Source organism: Malaclemys terrapin, chromosome 2 (assembly GCF_027887155.1).
Source record: "Malaclemys terrapin pileata isolate rMalTer1 chromosome 2, rMalTer1.hap1, whole genome shotgun sequence".
Classification (NCBI taxonomy): Eukaryota; Metazoa; Chordata; order Testudines; family Emydidae; genus Malaclemys; species Malaclemys terrapin.
The window spans coordinates 184447357-184463662 of NC_071506.1; the positions used below are offsets into that span (position 1 = coordinate 184447357).

Below are 16306 nucleotides of genomic sequence, written 5' to 3' on the forward strand. Positions count from 1 at the left end.
CGCATCGTTTTGCAGGTATGGGATGACAAGCAGTGGCTGCAGAACTTTTGAATGCAGAAGGCCACCTTCCAGGAACTTTGTGCAGAGCTTTCCCCTGCCCTGCAGTTCAGCAACAGAAAAATGAGAGCTGCTCTGACAGTGGAGAAGAGAGTGGTGATTGCTATTTGGAAGCTTGCAATGGCAGACAGTTACCGGTCAGTGAGGAATCAATTTGGAGTAGGTAAATCAACCATGGGAGCTGCTGTGCTCCAAGTGTGCAGGGCTATTAATTGACTTGTGCTACGAAAAGGGTAGTGAGTCTGGGAAATGTGCAGGACGTTGTGGATAGTTTTGCTGCAATGGGGTTTCCTAATTGCAGTGGGGTAATAGATGGCATGCATATCCCCATCTTGGAACCAGACCACTTTGCCAAATAGTACATAAACCAAAATGGATACTTTTCAATGGCGTTGCAAGCACTGGTGGATCACAAGGGGCGTTTCACCAACATCAACGTAGGATGGTCGGGAAAGGTTCATGACGCGCTCATCTTTAGGAACTTGGATCTGTTTAAAAAGCTGCAATCTGGGACTTTCTTTCCAGACCACAAAACGAACATTGACAATGTTGAGATGCCTATAGTTATCCTGGGGGACCCAGCCTACCCCCTTGCTCCCATGGCTCATGAAGCCATATACCAGCCATCTGGACAGCAGTAAGGAACGGTTCAACTATAGGCTCAGCAAGTTCAGAATGGTGGTTGAATGTGCCTTTGGTTATTTGAAAGGGTGCTGGAGAGGTATACTAATAAAGTTGGACCTTAGTGAAGAGAACATCCCCATGGTTATAGCTGCCTGCTGTGTGATCCATAATATCTGTGGGGGGAAAAAAGGGGGAAAATTTTCCGCAGGGGTGGGCAGTTGAGACAGATCGCATGGCAGCCATTTTTGAGCAGCCAGACCCCAGGGCAATAGGAAGAGCACCGCAAGGGGCACTGTGTATCCGCGAGGCTTTGAAAAGCCGTTTCAATATTGAATCGGAGTAATGTGAGCTGCTTGTCTGCATTGTGCTTTCCCAAACCTTCACCTGCCTTGTATCATTGCCCCTGTAAAGCCAACCCCCCACCCAATTCACTACTTCTGCTCAATAAAGAACATTTATTTCTCGAATCCATTTACTTTATTTAACAAACATAAGTAAAGAGGGAGAACAGGAAACAAAGGTAACCTTGGGGAAAAGGGTAAAGTTGGACCGGGAGAAACATTTTCAGCTGTGTAACATAACACTGCATTCCAGACCATCAAAGGTCTGTGAATGGGTGCCTTCTGTTCCTTGTACCCTCCCCTTGAGTTAAGTGAAAGAGATAATGGACTTTTCGCCCACGAATCATGGAACGCTTGGGGGAGGATTTCTGCACCAGGCGATGCTGGCTGGCTGTCCACCAGGGTCTGTAGAGGGACTCTGACCTCCTGCTTCTGTTCCTGCAGTTCAACCTGACGCATCAACATGTCTGCTTGGTCCCTCATAATCTGAAGCATCTCATCCTGCACCGAATGCTCTTGCTCATTGGAAGCTTTCCTGCTCTCCATGTCCATGTCTAACTTCTCGGACAGTGAAATCCTCCATGCTCTCAGCTCTGTGTCAGCTGTCCCGGGGGCGTTAGTTATCTCGGTGAACAAGTCCTCCCGCGTTCTCTTTCTCCTCCTTCTAATCAGTGAAAGTCTGCTTTCAGGTGTTGATGACACCCCGAAGGACACATTTCCAGCTGTCAGTCATAGGAAAAAATAAAGGAGCCACTGTACATGAATAAAATGTTTCTATAGCAAGGCCGTTTTCATTAAAAACAAAAAACCCTCTTATTACACTAGGTGCAAGCCATAACATAATCAGAATCTGTAACCATTCACTGTGCTGTTTTGCTGCTCCAGCCATGATGAGTGTGCTCCCCTGGGTAAACACTTTTAATGAAGTTTATGGCAGGCTCATGTCGGGAACAGAGGTAGCTAGTTGAACAATGGCCCTTCCCTATAGCATCACGGCAAGCTGTTTATGAACTGGGGGGGGGGGGGGAGGGAAAACGTTTTCACTCCTAAATTGCGGAATCTCTCATGTTGGGCCCCAGTCCCCTATCAGCCATTTTAAACTACTTGCCAACCCATACCGAGCACAATAAAGGCACATTAGTGGCCTCATGGTTTGGAGATCCAGAGTGTGGGGCGGGGTGGGGGGGGCGGTTGGGGGCTACATGCCCTTTTTTTTTTTTTTTTTTTTCTTTGTAAGAGCATTTTTAATGAGAACTTCCCCTGTTTCCCCTAGGGAACCCTATGTGATGTGATAATCTCCTGAGGGTAACAGAGGCGGAAAGGAAGGAGATGCTGCAAGTGTCTGCGTATAGACCCAGTCCTTATTCTGCTATGCTGTGTACCACAATGATGCCAGCAGAATTAATTTAGGAGTTGCCCTGCCCAGAAAAAAGGATTGCAGAGTAGCTCCATGAAAGTTTCCTAGAGATATCCATGGAGGATTCCCAGGCTATCCCAGTCCACATAAACAGTCTTTTCCTTTGCGTAACTGGAGCGGCCTCTTGTAAGCAGAGAACCACAGCACCTCGCTTTTTCTTTACAGTAAACATGCAATACCACCAAATGTGTGTGCCTGCTAAAGTTTAACTGGGCTTTGATTGTAACTGTATACTCACCAGAGGTGCCTTCCCTGGCATCACGGTTGGCTACTGTGATGTCCTGCGACCCACAGGGACTCCAGGGTTAAAAATGTTTCCTGGGAGAATGTGTAATACAATATATGGAGATATACCTATCTCTTTGAACTGGAAGGGACCCCAAAAGGTCATCGAGTCCAGCCCCCTGCCTTCACTAGCAGGACCAAGTATTGATTTTTCCCCAGATCCCTAATGGCCCCCTCAAGGATTGAACTCACAATCTTGGGTTTAGCAGGCCAATGCTCAAACCACTGAGCTATCCCTCCTCCCACCTCTTGCCTGTCTCCCATTCTCGTCCTCTGCCTCTTCTTCATCCACCATATCATCCTCCTTGTTGTCCTTAGACTCACATACCTGTGAGGTGTCCACGTTGCTTGTGGGGGTGCTGGTAGGGTCACCCCCAAGAATCACATGCAGCTCGTCGTAGAACTGGTATGTGTGGGGTTCAGCACCAGAAAGACTGTTTGCCTCCTTTGCCTTCTGGTACATTCAGTGAAGTTCTTTTATTTTCACATGGCACTGCTGTGTGTCCCTCATGTAGCCCTTCTCCCCAATTCCACGAGCGATCTTTGCATAGATGTCAGCGTTTCTTCTGCTGGATCGGAGCTCTGCCTGCACAGACTTTTCTCCCCACACAGCGATGATATCCACCACCTCCTGTGCAGACCAGGCTGGAGTGTGTTTGGGGCGTGTAGTCTCCATGATCAACTGTGCTCAAGCTGACATGCTTCCAAGGCTGATCAAACAGGAAATGGGAAATCAAAAAAGAGGAGGGGCTGTTTCCTGTGTGCCTGGCTGCAGTGCAGCAGAGTTGAGAATGATCTCGAGAGCGGTCACAGATGAGCATTGTGGGACACCACCTGGAGGCCAATTAAGTCGAATTACACAACGCTGCATCTGCACCACCTTGTAGTCGACCCATGAAAATCGAATTAAGCGCTACGCCTCTCGCAAAGGTGGATTACAGAAGTCGACATTAGAGGCGATTTAAATCGGTGTAAAGGGCCCAGTGGTGTAGACACATATATTAACAGACTGAGTTAAAGCAGCTTCCTTCGACCTAACTTTTTAGTGTAGACCAGGCCTAAGACTAAAAACGTCAGAAGAGGCTAGTGACTTTGGTTTTTGGATGCCCCAGTTTGAGACAGCCTGGGCCTGATTTTCCCAAGTTCTGAGCACTCCCAACTCCAACTGAAGGAATTCTTAAACACAACCCTACGTTATTAACAACTGAAAAGTCAGGCCATAGCTCACTTTTTCAGATTTGGGTGGCCCTATGTAACAATGTTTCCAATGCCCCTAACTCCTCACAAATTCAGACAGCTCCTGTCCACCATGATCATATCATTAATGACAGTGCCGGTCTGAGGATTTGGGTGAAGGAAAGTGAGATTATTCTTTATATGCAATGAATCAGTTAAATATTGGAAAACCCAAAAGGGGTCAAGGAAAGAGGTTACAAGAATGGTGAGTAATGCTATCACCATTCTCCTATTTCAGAAGTGGAGCCCAACTCTGTGGTAGGAGACCAGGCATAGTTACCAACATTTTAAAACAGTGTATCAGGAGAATATTCTCCAAATAAATCAGAGACTTCTGGGCTGCCAACCACTGGAAGATTTTGTAGACATTCTGGTGAGTTTTAGCTCTTATTCTGTATAATGCTCTAAAAATGTTTCTTTATATTTGTTCTTATCTTGGATTTGAGTGTTATTCTTTACTAAGCGTTTATTATCACAGTACTTTCAAAACACATTAGACTTTGGTATTGTACCTTACTCATTTGTAATTTGAACCTAATAAGATTTACAACAGTAGTGCCCTATATCACATAGACTCTTTTAGGAATTGCTAGTGGAGTGTTTACAGTGGTGACATAAGTTAATTGTTAATACTGTTGTTGCAAATTAATATGGTACTGTTTCCAAATACAGCATTGGTCTCTGAAAATTTATATGTTCTACCAATTGTACAATTAACTTGAATCAGGACTGCAATTTTTTACATAGAGATATAGCATATTGGACACCTCAAAGGTTGTTTCATTTTGTAGTGGGAAATTGTAGTGCCAGATTTGATGTTTGAAATGTTTGGATTTTTGTTAGTAACTTTAGGGTTTGGGGAAAGAGCTTTATGGGCAGAAACAAAAAGGAGAATTTTTGTTGTTTAGATTTATATGGCCTTAACAAGCACTAACTGGAAACATTGCTGATAGTCAGTCTCAGCAGTGAGGTCAGGGAATTAATTAACATAAGGAATTAATTTCTCTATCACCCCTAGAAGTGAGAGCTGAGTCACCTTGCTGGGGCAGTGTAGGAAAGCTCACATTGCCACTGCCCATGCTGTTCCTGTCTTGTGGATAAAGAGAGGACTTCGGTCTCCAGAAGCTTTCAGAGGCACTAAATTCACCTGAGATTTTTCTTTCTAAATTAAGAAAGGAGGGAAATGGGGAAAAAAAAATCTCAGAGGACCTGGGAATTCTAGACCAGACACCCTAACTTCAATACCTGGAAAGTTACTGGACTAAATTATTAAACCATCAGTTTGTAAGCATCTGGAGGATAATAGGGTTATAAGGAATAGCCAGCATGGATTTGGCAAAAACAAATCATGCCAAACCAACCTAATTTCCTTCTTTGACAGGGTTACTGGCCTAGTGGATAGGGGGAAGCAGTAGATATGATATATCTTGGTTTTTAGTAAGCTTTTGATATAGTATCACATGACATTCTCATAAGCAAACTAGGAAAATGTGGTCTAGATGAAATTGCTATAAGGTATTTTGGGAGGCAATCCAGGGGTTGTGTCACTGCCTGCCCTGTAACTCTGGGTGCCTTAAGTACTCTGCTACTGCGGCTCACAGCCTGGACACCAACAGCCACCAGATAAATGTGCTGTATCCCGAGTACCTGTGTGCTGTGCAGCTGAGTCAGTGCTCTGACCCCAGGAGCCTGCCACAACACACCAGTCCCACCCTGGTTTCCACCAGCCGTGGCTAATCCTGGCAGGTGTGACCCCAAGCACATGTCCAGTCCCAGATTTCCCCTGAACGGTCTGCTCTGTGGTGTTTGGACCTTTCCTGGACCACTCAGAAAATTAATTAATTAATTTACTCCTTTCATGAGTCAATACCCACTGCTTCTCCACATTAACTGAAGTTCACTATTCCTTCCATTCAAACACAGCACTGAATTGGTTTAGATTAAAATAAAACAAGTTTATTAACAACAGGACATAAGTTAAGTGATGCCAAATAAGAGAGAAAGGTGTAGAGATGGTTACAAGCAAGTAAAAGTGAAAACATGTATCGAAGAGTCTAAAATTTAATCTAGCAAAGTAGTCTTTGTTTGTTTAAGACGGTTTCTCTCACCAATTATTCTCTGTCCAGCATGGCTGACAGTTTACTAGGGCCTTTCACAGAAGTATGAGGTGCTGGTTTCCCTTGTTGTCTTAGGTGAAAAATAAAGACGGACTCTCTCTATGTCCTTTATATTTCCAAAGAATTGTCTTCGTTCTCAAAGTTAGGAAGGTCTCATTGGATTCTATCTCCAGTATCTCCAGGGGGTGCAGGAGCCATGTTAATTCTCTGTCTCTCGTATTCGGGCTCGAGACAACTCCTGCTGGTTCAGCTTGATAGCTCTGTTTATGGCTAATATGTAAATTGAAGTAAACGCCCATTCCCTTGTCTAGGTCAGACTTGTCTTATCCTATCACCTTTACCTAGGCTGGGCTCTCTTAGTCTTAAATATTTTCCAGTGACATTATACAGAGGGAATTCATAACATCATATAGAAAGTTAACATGTGCATTTTACAATATTATTGTGTTCTTTGTTTTCAAATGGCACCTTACAAGGCACATTTTGTATAAACATCATTGAAGTTGTGTGTAAGGTTTGAATACAGAAGTGCTTAGGATCACACCGCCCCCCTTACAAAACTGCAGTAGGATCAGCCCCTGGCTGCACCATATCCAGTGGGTCAGAACCCTCCTGCCTGGACAAGGCATCAGCTGCAATATTTTCTTTCTCCTTAATATGTATGATCTCTACGTCAGATTTTTGATGCTGTAGTGTAGTAGCTTACAATTAATGCCTTTGGTTCTGTGTCCTCAGACTACTGGAGAATGGTCAGTTAGTACCCTGAATTTCCTGTTAAAAAGATAGGGCTGTAACTGCTTGACTGCCCACATTATGGCATAACATTCCTTTTCCACGAGAGTAGTTCTGCTCAGTGGGTAGCAGTTTCTTGCTTAAGAAAGCAATGGGGTGTTTTGTTACTTCCCCTGACTTCATTAAAACATTACCTAGCCCAATGTCTGATGCATCTCTATAGAGCTGAAACATTTTGTCAAAATCCGGACTGGCCAGAACAGGCTTTTCAGACCACATTTTCTTGTCCTGATCTTGACACATTTAAGCTTCAGGAAAAAAAAAGACTAAGGGGCTAGGGGAACCTGATAACAGTCTTCAAATATGTTAAGGGCTGTTATAAAGAACATGATGATGAATTGTTGGTGATGAAGTAATGCACTTAAGCTGTAGCAAGGGTGATTTAGATTAGATATTAGGAAAAACTAAACTTTATAACTATGATCATAGCTAAGCTCTGGAATAGGCTTCCAAGGGAGGTTGTGGAATCCCCCTCACTGGGAGTTTTAAAAAAGGTCAGATGAACACCTGCCAGGGATGGTCTAGGTTTACTTGGTCCTGCCTCAGTGCAGGGGGCTTGCTGACTTCTCAAGGTCCCTTCCAGCCCTATATTTCTATGATTCTGTGGAGTCCAGGTCTCTGAACCCTAATCCCTACTGTCCTTGATAATCTTGAACATATACTGAAAACAGGACAGTTTCCTTGATGTCTGAGTGTACCATTATGATAATTAACAGTGACATTTCTTGTCCAACACAGGTGACCCACTGGCACAGTCCATACTTTTTTGCCTACTTTCCTACAGCCAGTTCCTTCCCAGCTCTTCTTGCTGATATATTGTCTGGTGGCATAGGATGCATTGGCTTCTCCTGGGTAAGTTGATCATGGCAGATGTTGCTGTTCAGCACAAAGGCCTATCCTGCAAAGACCTAAGCATGTGAATAATTTTACTTGGGGTAAGCAGTCCATACTGAAGTCAATGGGGCTACTCACGTAGGAAAAGTTACTCATGAGCATAAATGTTTCATAACAACTATGGAATGACTCTGATAATGACCTGCAACCTATGAAAACTTTCTATCCAAAAGATGGAGGGTGGGGGTGGTAGTGATAAAATGGGGGGAAACACTGTCTATTCTCGTTTTCTAAAAGGACACCACCAGTCACAAAAATGAGCTCTCAGTAGTTTTACCATCACAATATCCTATTATTTTAAAAAAAATGTTGTTTCTATGTGACAGCAATAGGGGACAGAGAGTAATTAATTGACAATATAGGCGGTAATAGTGAAATGACTATACCAAAAATCCTGTCAGAAACACAATGTAAACAGAAAAATATTTGTTTTCTTCTAATCTCTTTCATATATATTCATTTTAGGTGTCACAAATAACAACTCATTTAAAAAAATTCTAAAGTGAAGTTACTTTTAAACTAAGTGTTCTTCAAAACAATATTTTATTCTGAAGATAAGGTTTTCCATGCTGAGTGGTGATAGAGGGAAATACAGGCTCCCGTGTTAAAATAAAATCACTGGTGGGACTGGATGTCTCCATGGATTGCTAATGGTTTATTGAGCCTTTCAACTCTAGATCACTCACTTGAATTCAGCCCAAATCAGCAGGGACTGGAAGTTGTTAGTGACAAAATGGTTGTTTGCTGGCCTATGTGACAAGAGTTGATGAATTCATTCAGTTCTCACTGGGAAAATGGCCACACTAAAAAAATCATCATCATGATTGGCAATGTGTGAGGCCATAGAAATTACATTACTCTCTCAGCCCTAGGAGTGGTCTTCTCAGACAGAACTAAAACAATATGGCCAGGCCGCCTGGCAAAACCTGCATCGCTGCCTTTGTTCTACCTGATTTGCAGATACCATGAGGATCTCACCCTCCTGCACTATCAGCCTGGGAGCTTTCACAGCGCCACAATTCACTTACAAATTAAAATAAACAATGAAGTGATCTAATACATCTTCATTGAGCAGTTACCATCCAGCTGTGAGAAGCTAGGGTACTGCATTAGGACCCATTCTGCCACTCTTATTCACGGAGAACAGTATCCTAGTCTATATTTGTTCTTGTACCTTCCTCATGACCATAGTATCTGAGCACCTTCCATTAGTGCAATAAGTGATGTAGCTAATATCTGTCACATATGGTTCACTCTCTTTCTCATCCTCTCCCCATGAGGAGAATTTTGTGTGTAGTGGACTGTTTTGTTTTTGGTTTGAGGGATTATTTTAAAAATTGATGTCAGAGGGACTATTCAGAGTAAGGCACTAAGTGAGTAAGTGTGTCAGAAGCAGACCCTTAGTTTGACATTTGACAGTCATGTGTGTAAATAAGAATATGGTACATTGATCTTTTAGTATGTGGTAGGAGTAAAGTATGGTCACCCCCTCATGTGAGCGCTACCTCCTCTGCAGCTTGCTTCCATGATCTGTACAATGTGCCAGGTTGGGCAGAACACAGGGACGTAAATTAGCTCTCCTAATCTAAGTGTAGGGAAATACTTGTGGGGTCTCCAAGGTATGTTTGCACTGCACACTCTGCCCAGTTTTTGATGCAGGTTTGAGCCCAGCCCCCACCCCCTCACCCTTCCATCCACACACAAATCTGTCTGACTCAGGTCAGCAAGCACTCAAGAACCAGGTCCTAGGACCCTGCTACAGGGATGGATCAGAGCATGAGTCCCGCTAAGACTTCAATCCAAGCCCTGTCGTTTTGCAGTGTGGACTCAGGTCAAGCCACAGACCCAAGTCGGAAGGTCTGTGTAGTGCAGTATGAACACAATAGCACAGCTGTGAGACCTGCGTCTGGCAACTGTAAACTCAAGTTTGCAATGCACTGTGGATGCTCAAGCATGGACTTGGAAACACTAAGTCCACAAGTAGGGTGACCAGACAGCAAGTGTGAAAAATCGGGACGGGGGTGGGGGGTAATAGGAGCCTATATGAGAAAAAAGACCCCAAAATCGGGACTGTCCCTATAAACTCGGGACATCTGGTCACCCTATCCACAAGCCCAGATTCCAGAGACATATCCTCAGAGACCAGTGTTTGGCAACTGTTGGTAAAAGTTAAATTTTAAAAGGCAAGCCACTGTAGTTGGTTTATTCCCATTGTTTCATTCCCCAATATAGGCTGCAAGTCCTGCTTGCACAGAGCTGGAGACAGTCATGCTGGATTGGCTGGGAAAGATGATTAATTTGCCTGAAGAGTTTTTAGCTGGGAAGGACGGAGAAGGTGGAGGAGTCATTCAGGTAAGACAGAATGAGAAAACAGACCGCGCAGTGAACGTGCATGTCTTCATTGTTTAATAAAGCCTTTAAACCAAAGCACTAACAAAGGGAAAATCAAAGTGTTTCTGCTTTGTTGAACCCCTTCAGATTTAATAGAAACAGAGACAGGCTGTAAGAATGAGCATAAGCCTTTATACAGAGAAACTTTGCATGTGATTATTACTTACAACTAGGAGATCAACATCCTTCTGCACCCAATGAAGGCAATGGAAATTTTCCCCTTTACTTCAGTGGGAATTGGAAAGGGTCCTAATTCATTTACAAAGTCAAGTTCATGCAACACACATCCCTCCAATTAAATATCGGCATATAGTCTCTTGACCACCACATTTCATAGAATAAATAGGAGGAGACAGGGTCATAACATTTTCAGTGTCCGACATGAAGGGAAGTGTATTAGGAAGCTCGACTGGGAGTTTGTTCCCTAAATACCTAAATGATGCCTAAATACGAACCTAGGATCTCAGATGAGATTGTACTTGAGTGACTATCCTATCGCTGCAGTCACGCTGCTATTTTTAGTGCACTAGCTTGATCAGAGCTAGCATATGTACATCTACCCAAGATGGGTATTACACCTCCCAGCTGCAGTGTGGACATACCCTAAGAAATCTCAAGATTTCAGGATGGAGAGTGGACAGGTATATGAAGGGTGAGTTGTAATTGTTCAGGGTACTTGAACTTTGCACTCTTATACAATCTGGTGTTTTCTCATTATCAAGTGTAACCTTACCTTTGAACTATAAAGCCTTAAAGATTTTATTTTGTTATGGCTACTGTATTTACACCCTTAACTCCATCTTGCAGAGGTTTTTTTTTAAGCTGAGACTTTTCTTTATTGGGCAGTTTATATTAAAGTGTAGCTCAGTGACACCCTGATATATATTTCTTAGCTTGGAAACTTGACTCTGGACAGTTCTAGAGTTGCTACCTTTAGCTCAAGCAAACACCAAACTAAACACTACCCTTAGCTCTCTTTGTCTAGCAATTCTCACTCTGTCTGCACTAAGTCCTCACCGTGTGAAAGGTGACAGCCTGCCGATATGAGGCTGGCTCTCCCCAATGCACTGTTGTTCTCTTCTCCTCCTAGCTGTGCATCCTTATATGTATACTTTACGTATACGGGGAAACCGACAATGAGGGATTAAATGATTAACTTGGTGAGGTGGGGGGAGCACTGATTTAGCAGACTATGTATTGGTTTGGGAGTTTTAACCAGGCGCTCGCTCTCTCTCTCTCTCACTGACTCACTCACTCTGTGGCCTAGGGCAAGTCACTTAACCTACCTGAGTCTCAGTTTTCCCATCTGTAAATTGTATCTGTAAATTTACCTGCCGCGGGAGGGTTTTGAGACACAATGAATACATCTCAAGCACTTTGAGATCCATTAGTAAAAGGTGCTGTGTAAATCCAAGTAATGTTAAAGTTACATAGTGTGGCAAAGTGGTAACAAAACTCAGAAGTACTTGTCTCCCATCCTTCTTCTCCATCCAATAGGGCACACACTTCTCCCATGATATCTAGACTCTCCTACAAGATCTGACATATGAGGAAGGGTGGCTTTGTCAGTAGGAAAGTGGACTGGGAGTCAAGAAATTTGGGGTCACTTCCTGGCTCTGCCACAGAATCCCTGGATGACCTTGGGCAAATCACTTAGAGTATCTCTCTACTAGAGCTAGACTTACTTGTGTGCTGGCATGCTAAAAATAGCAGTATAGCTGTGGCAGCATAGCTAGATGCCCAAATACCCTTCTTGGGTTTCAGATGGAACTGTACTCAGATGGAACTATACTCAGCCTCTCCCACCGCAGCAGCTATGTTTCTATTTTTAGCACGCTAGCCTGATCAGAGCTAGCATGGGTATCTCTACCTGAGCTGGAAATTACATCTTCAGCTCCAGTGTAGAGACAGCCTTAGTCTCTCTGTGCCTCCATTTCCTCATCTGTAAAAAAGGAGGATTATAGCCCTTCCACAACTCACAGGATATAGGAACTCTGATATGGGCGCTAGCAAACTGACATCCAAGTGGTATGAGATTCCTAATGTACACAGAAACTACTTTTAATAACTAAATCAAAGCCTTGCATGTCAAAGGAAGCAGTTCTCAATGTAGCTAACAGAACAAAACCAAAAAAAGGGAGTTTCTTGCTCAATTTATTTTTTTCAGATATGATTGCAGGGAGGAGGGGTAGCATGGCTAGATGCCCAAAAAGTGAAAAAACAAGGGGTTTTTTTTGCTTTGATTTTTAACACTCCTATCTCACAAATGCTTCATTCAACCTGCCATAAGCTCTCCAGGAAAATTCTACTCTGGCATAAGATCCCACATGTATGCCTGAAAATTAATGTTTACTTCATGACATTAGGGTATGGTTAAAAAAATTGCACTGAAAAGCAATGTTCCCTCTAATTTTTTCCATCTATGTGCGGAATAAATTTTGTTATGCACACCAAGTTATGTGCAGATGTGCACGACCAGTAGAAACAAAAAAAATAGATATAATATATAGTTTTTTAAAAGTTACCATGTGGATAATTACTCCAGCCAGGACAGGTTAGGCATTTTAGAACTCACACTTAAATTTAATTCTTTGAGTAGTAAGAGAAATGAAAATTATGAAATGCATAGACCAGTCAAAACACTAAAATAACACACTTTGAAAGAATAAAATTACAGAGAATATATGTGCATTGCAGGAAATACTAAGAAATAACAACAACAGTAATACAAGTATGTGTTGGGAGGTGAGTATGAAAGAGTGTGTGTGTGTGTGTGTGTGTGAGAGAGAGAGAGAGCGAGCGAGCGCGACTGTGAGCTGGCTGCTGGGGAAGTCTCAGAGACCATGCACAGTCTCTTTAAGAAAGGCACTCACTCATCGCCAGAGGCTTGAGTCATTCAGATCTCAGATCACTGCAGCTCTGAGTCTTGAGCCAGGCTGTCCCCTCTCCTCGGGTCTGTGGAGATGGGGTCCTGGGGTGGGGGGAGGGGGACACCCTGACATCAGCACCCCCCTCTCCCTTCCTCCTCTGCACAGCCAGCAGGAGAGTCCCGGGAACAGCTGCAGGAGCAACGTGGCTGCAAAGCAGCGGGAGGAGGAGCACCTGAACACACACTGCCGGATGTGCGCAGCTCTGCTAATCAACTGTGTGGCACTTGAATGTCTCCTGGGCAGCCACCCAGCTGCACAGCTTAGAGTGAACACAGCTGGAAAGCTAGCTTCAGCCTAGCCTGTGGAAAGACTAGTGCTTCTCCATAATAATCCAGATTTTAATCACTTCCCCCACCATTTAAAAATCCAGGCACCTCTGAGGCAAATTATGGCTTTTTTGTTAGTGGTGGTTTTAAATGAAAGTGAATTTAGTGCAGGTGAAAGGTGATAGATTGACAGCCCTGGAGGTACAATGGTTACAACATGGGGTGTAGAGCTGGTTGGGATTTTTCTGTTTGAAATGTTTTTTGAATGATATGTGATTTCAGCATAATTGAATTTTTTCATGGGTGCCTCATGCCCCTGTTCTTTGAGCTGAGCTCTCTGGTTGGACTACATATCCCATGATGCAATGAAGTCTCCTCTTCTGGTTGAACAGACATGGTCCATCATGGGAATCATGTGATTCCACAGTACATCCTGGGATGTAATCTGGCCAGGGAACCTAGCCCACAGAGGAGAAAGGAAGCATGAGGCACTTGAACTACAACTTCTAGGAAGCACCGTATCTACTCAGGGGGACACAGACTATTGTCAAACTAGTATGAAATTAAATGTTTTTATTCAGCCCAACAAAATGAAATGAGCCATTTTGATCCAGGGATGCTGAAATATTTTATTTTGACAGGAAATGTCGAAACAAAATATTTTGAATGGAAAATTTTTGGAACTTTCCATTCCATGAAAACTTTTATTTCAACTGTGTGTTCCAATGCAAGGTAAAAACAAATGGAAAAATATTGGAATTTCTCTTGGAATGGAACTTGCTATTTTTGCCACAGACTAACTGGCAGACACAGCAACTGTTTAATGCCATGCAGTAATGATACATGGTACTTTAGCATTTGGGAGTGAAGAACAACTTCAAGTTGAACCTACATGAGGATTTTGAGTCCTAATTATGAACACTAAAGCTCTGTGAAAAGGGTTGAAAAGGTTTTCCTTAAACTTCACTCAAAAACATTCAACATTTTGTTAGAGGCTATTTCTAAAATGTCCACCTCTTATCAAAGAAGAAGAGCACCATAAGTATAGTAATAGAAGAGAGTATACAAGAGTGTCCACCATATCTAACAGAGCAGAGTATAGTAGAAAGTCCACTGACAGGAGCATTTGTTAAAGAAACAAATATGATTTTAATAAATACACTTTATGCAATAAAATGAAATAAGTAGGACTAAAATGAAGCTGTTATAATTAGAAACTAAAAGGTATAATGAAATTAAATAATCCAATTAGCAGACTAAAACTCCAGTGCAGCAAAAGGCAAAAATCTATTTAAAAGTTGACCAGCTAAATGAATATTGGTTACATTTCCCATATAACAAACAAACAAAATCCAGACAGCAATGAATGCCTCATACAGGGATAGACCTGCTGGTTTGTATGTGTGTGTTTGTGTTTCAGAATCTTCTCCATTAATGCTTGTTCTCCCTTCAAATTCACTAATATCTAGTCATAAGATCTCCTCAGTCAAAAACATACCTAACACAACTACTTAAAGATGGTCAAGATTTTCGGCTCAACTGTGTTGTCCTCACTTACACCAGTGTAAATTCAGAGTTATTCCATTCCAACCCCAATGCCGTAATTGTGCTAGGAGTATTTACATTAGGATGACTCTGGGTTTTGCATGTACGTGAAACCAACCTTTCTTCATGGGTCTCCACAGCATCAATTTTGTTCTGACGACAGCAGGCAATTATGCCTGTTGTTTATCAGCAGCAAATGTCGCCCTTCCCAACTGACAACACTTGATGGCCTGTAATTTTGTAAGATACCGAGGATCGTTCAAATTTAGGAATTGAAAGTGAGCTTCGTGCTGCCGCTTGAGATGAGGCAATTTGTGCTGCTGATCCTCTCGCTCTTGAAACAATAATGATACAAGTAAGAGAGGGCTTGGCAAAGATAACGTGAATGTGAGGCTGCCAATCATTCCTGATGCAAACACCAAACGATTATTGCAGTTTTATATAAACTGAGCCTGTGAAAACTGGCTGTTAATTACATTTGAAAGCCCACATCAATACAAAACACTTTCTTGCTGTGTACCAGGTGACACTTGAAAAAGCCAAAAGATGAAAAAAAATTTCAGCTCAGGGTTCTGGTGGACATGAGCATCAGCTCTCGTCAATATTTCTTCCGCCTCTTGAGCCTGCTCACCATGGCAACCTTTGTTTGCTTGCAATAAAAGGGAAGGTATCATCACTGTTCACTTAGCATAGAGTGTAGCTTTAAAGAAAAAAACGCTTTTAAAACTAGCAAGAATAGAAAGCAACCTTCTCACTAGAACTTGTGTGAACGTGCAACGTATGCAACTCAGTTTTGCCTTCTATATAAACAGATTAAAAACTTCATTTCCCTTGTGTATTACAAAGGTTGTTTCTTCTGCAAAGAGAGGGATTTTAATTCTGAAAGTAAACAGAGCCCCCAAATAAACAAACACACTCAATCCACAGTCCTTGGCATGGAAAAACAAACCCTTAATTCATGATTTTGGTAGCAACAACCGAGGAACTAGAGAACAAAGGGAATATTTTTCAGAATTGTTGGTAAAAGACTTAACAGCAAAGTGAATACATTAGTTACACAACTCATCAGGCTCTCCATGCATCAATTTAATTATGAAAAAGTGATTATTAGCTAGTTATAAATAGGTTTGGCAGATTTCAATTTTGGGTCTTTTTGTAATTTCAGTGGATAATATTGTTTATTTTTAAGCATTTTCAATTTAATCTATTTAATTTCTCATAGGTGTGGGAAATTTTGGGGGAGGTCAAACAATAGTGGAGTTAGACAGTAATTATTTCATGACAGTGGACTTTGCAATTCAAAAAGTTAATGCTTTATAAATGTTAAAATAAAAATTATCAACATCACATGTCAAACTGTACAAAGAAAATAACCTTACATCAACCTCTAAGTTCTCACACAGCCTTCTTC

At 42.3% G+C, this 16306-nt stretch overlaps 1 protein-coding gene across 3 annotated transcripts in view; it reads left to right on the forward strand.

Annotated features, from left to right (window-relative positions):
• The window catches only part of DDC (dopa decarboxylase), a 117682-nt gene that overhangs the window by 40642 nt on the left and 60734 nt on the right, over positions 1 to 16306 (forward strand). For all 3 annotated transcript variants that reach the window (XM_054019881.1, XM_054019880.1, XM_054019882.1), the window contains 2 exons: positions 7608 to 7721; positions 9996 to 10115. In XM_054019881.1, the coding sequence (XP_053875856.1) occupies positions 7608 to 7721; positions 9996 to 10115 (234 nt within the window). The remainder of the gene's footprint in view (positions 1 to 7607; positions 7722 to 9995; positions 10116 to 16306) is intronic.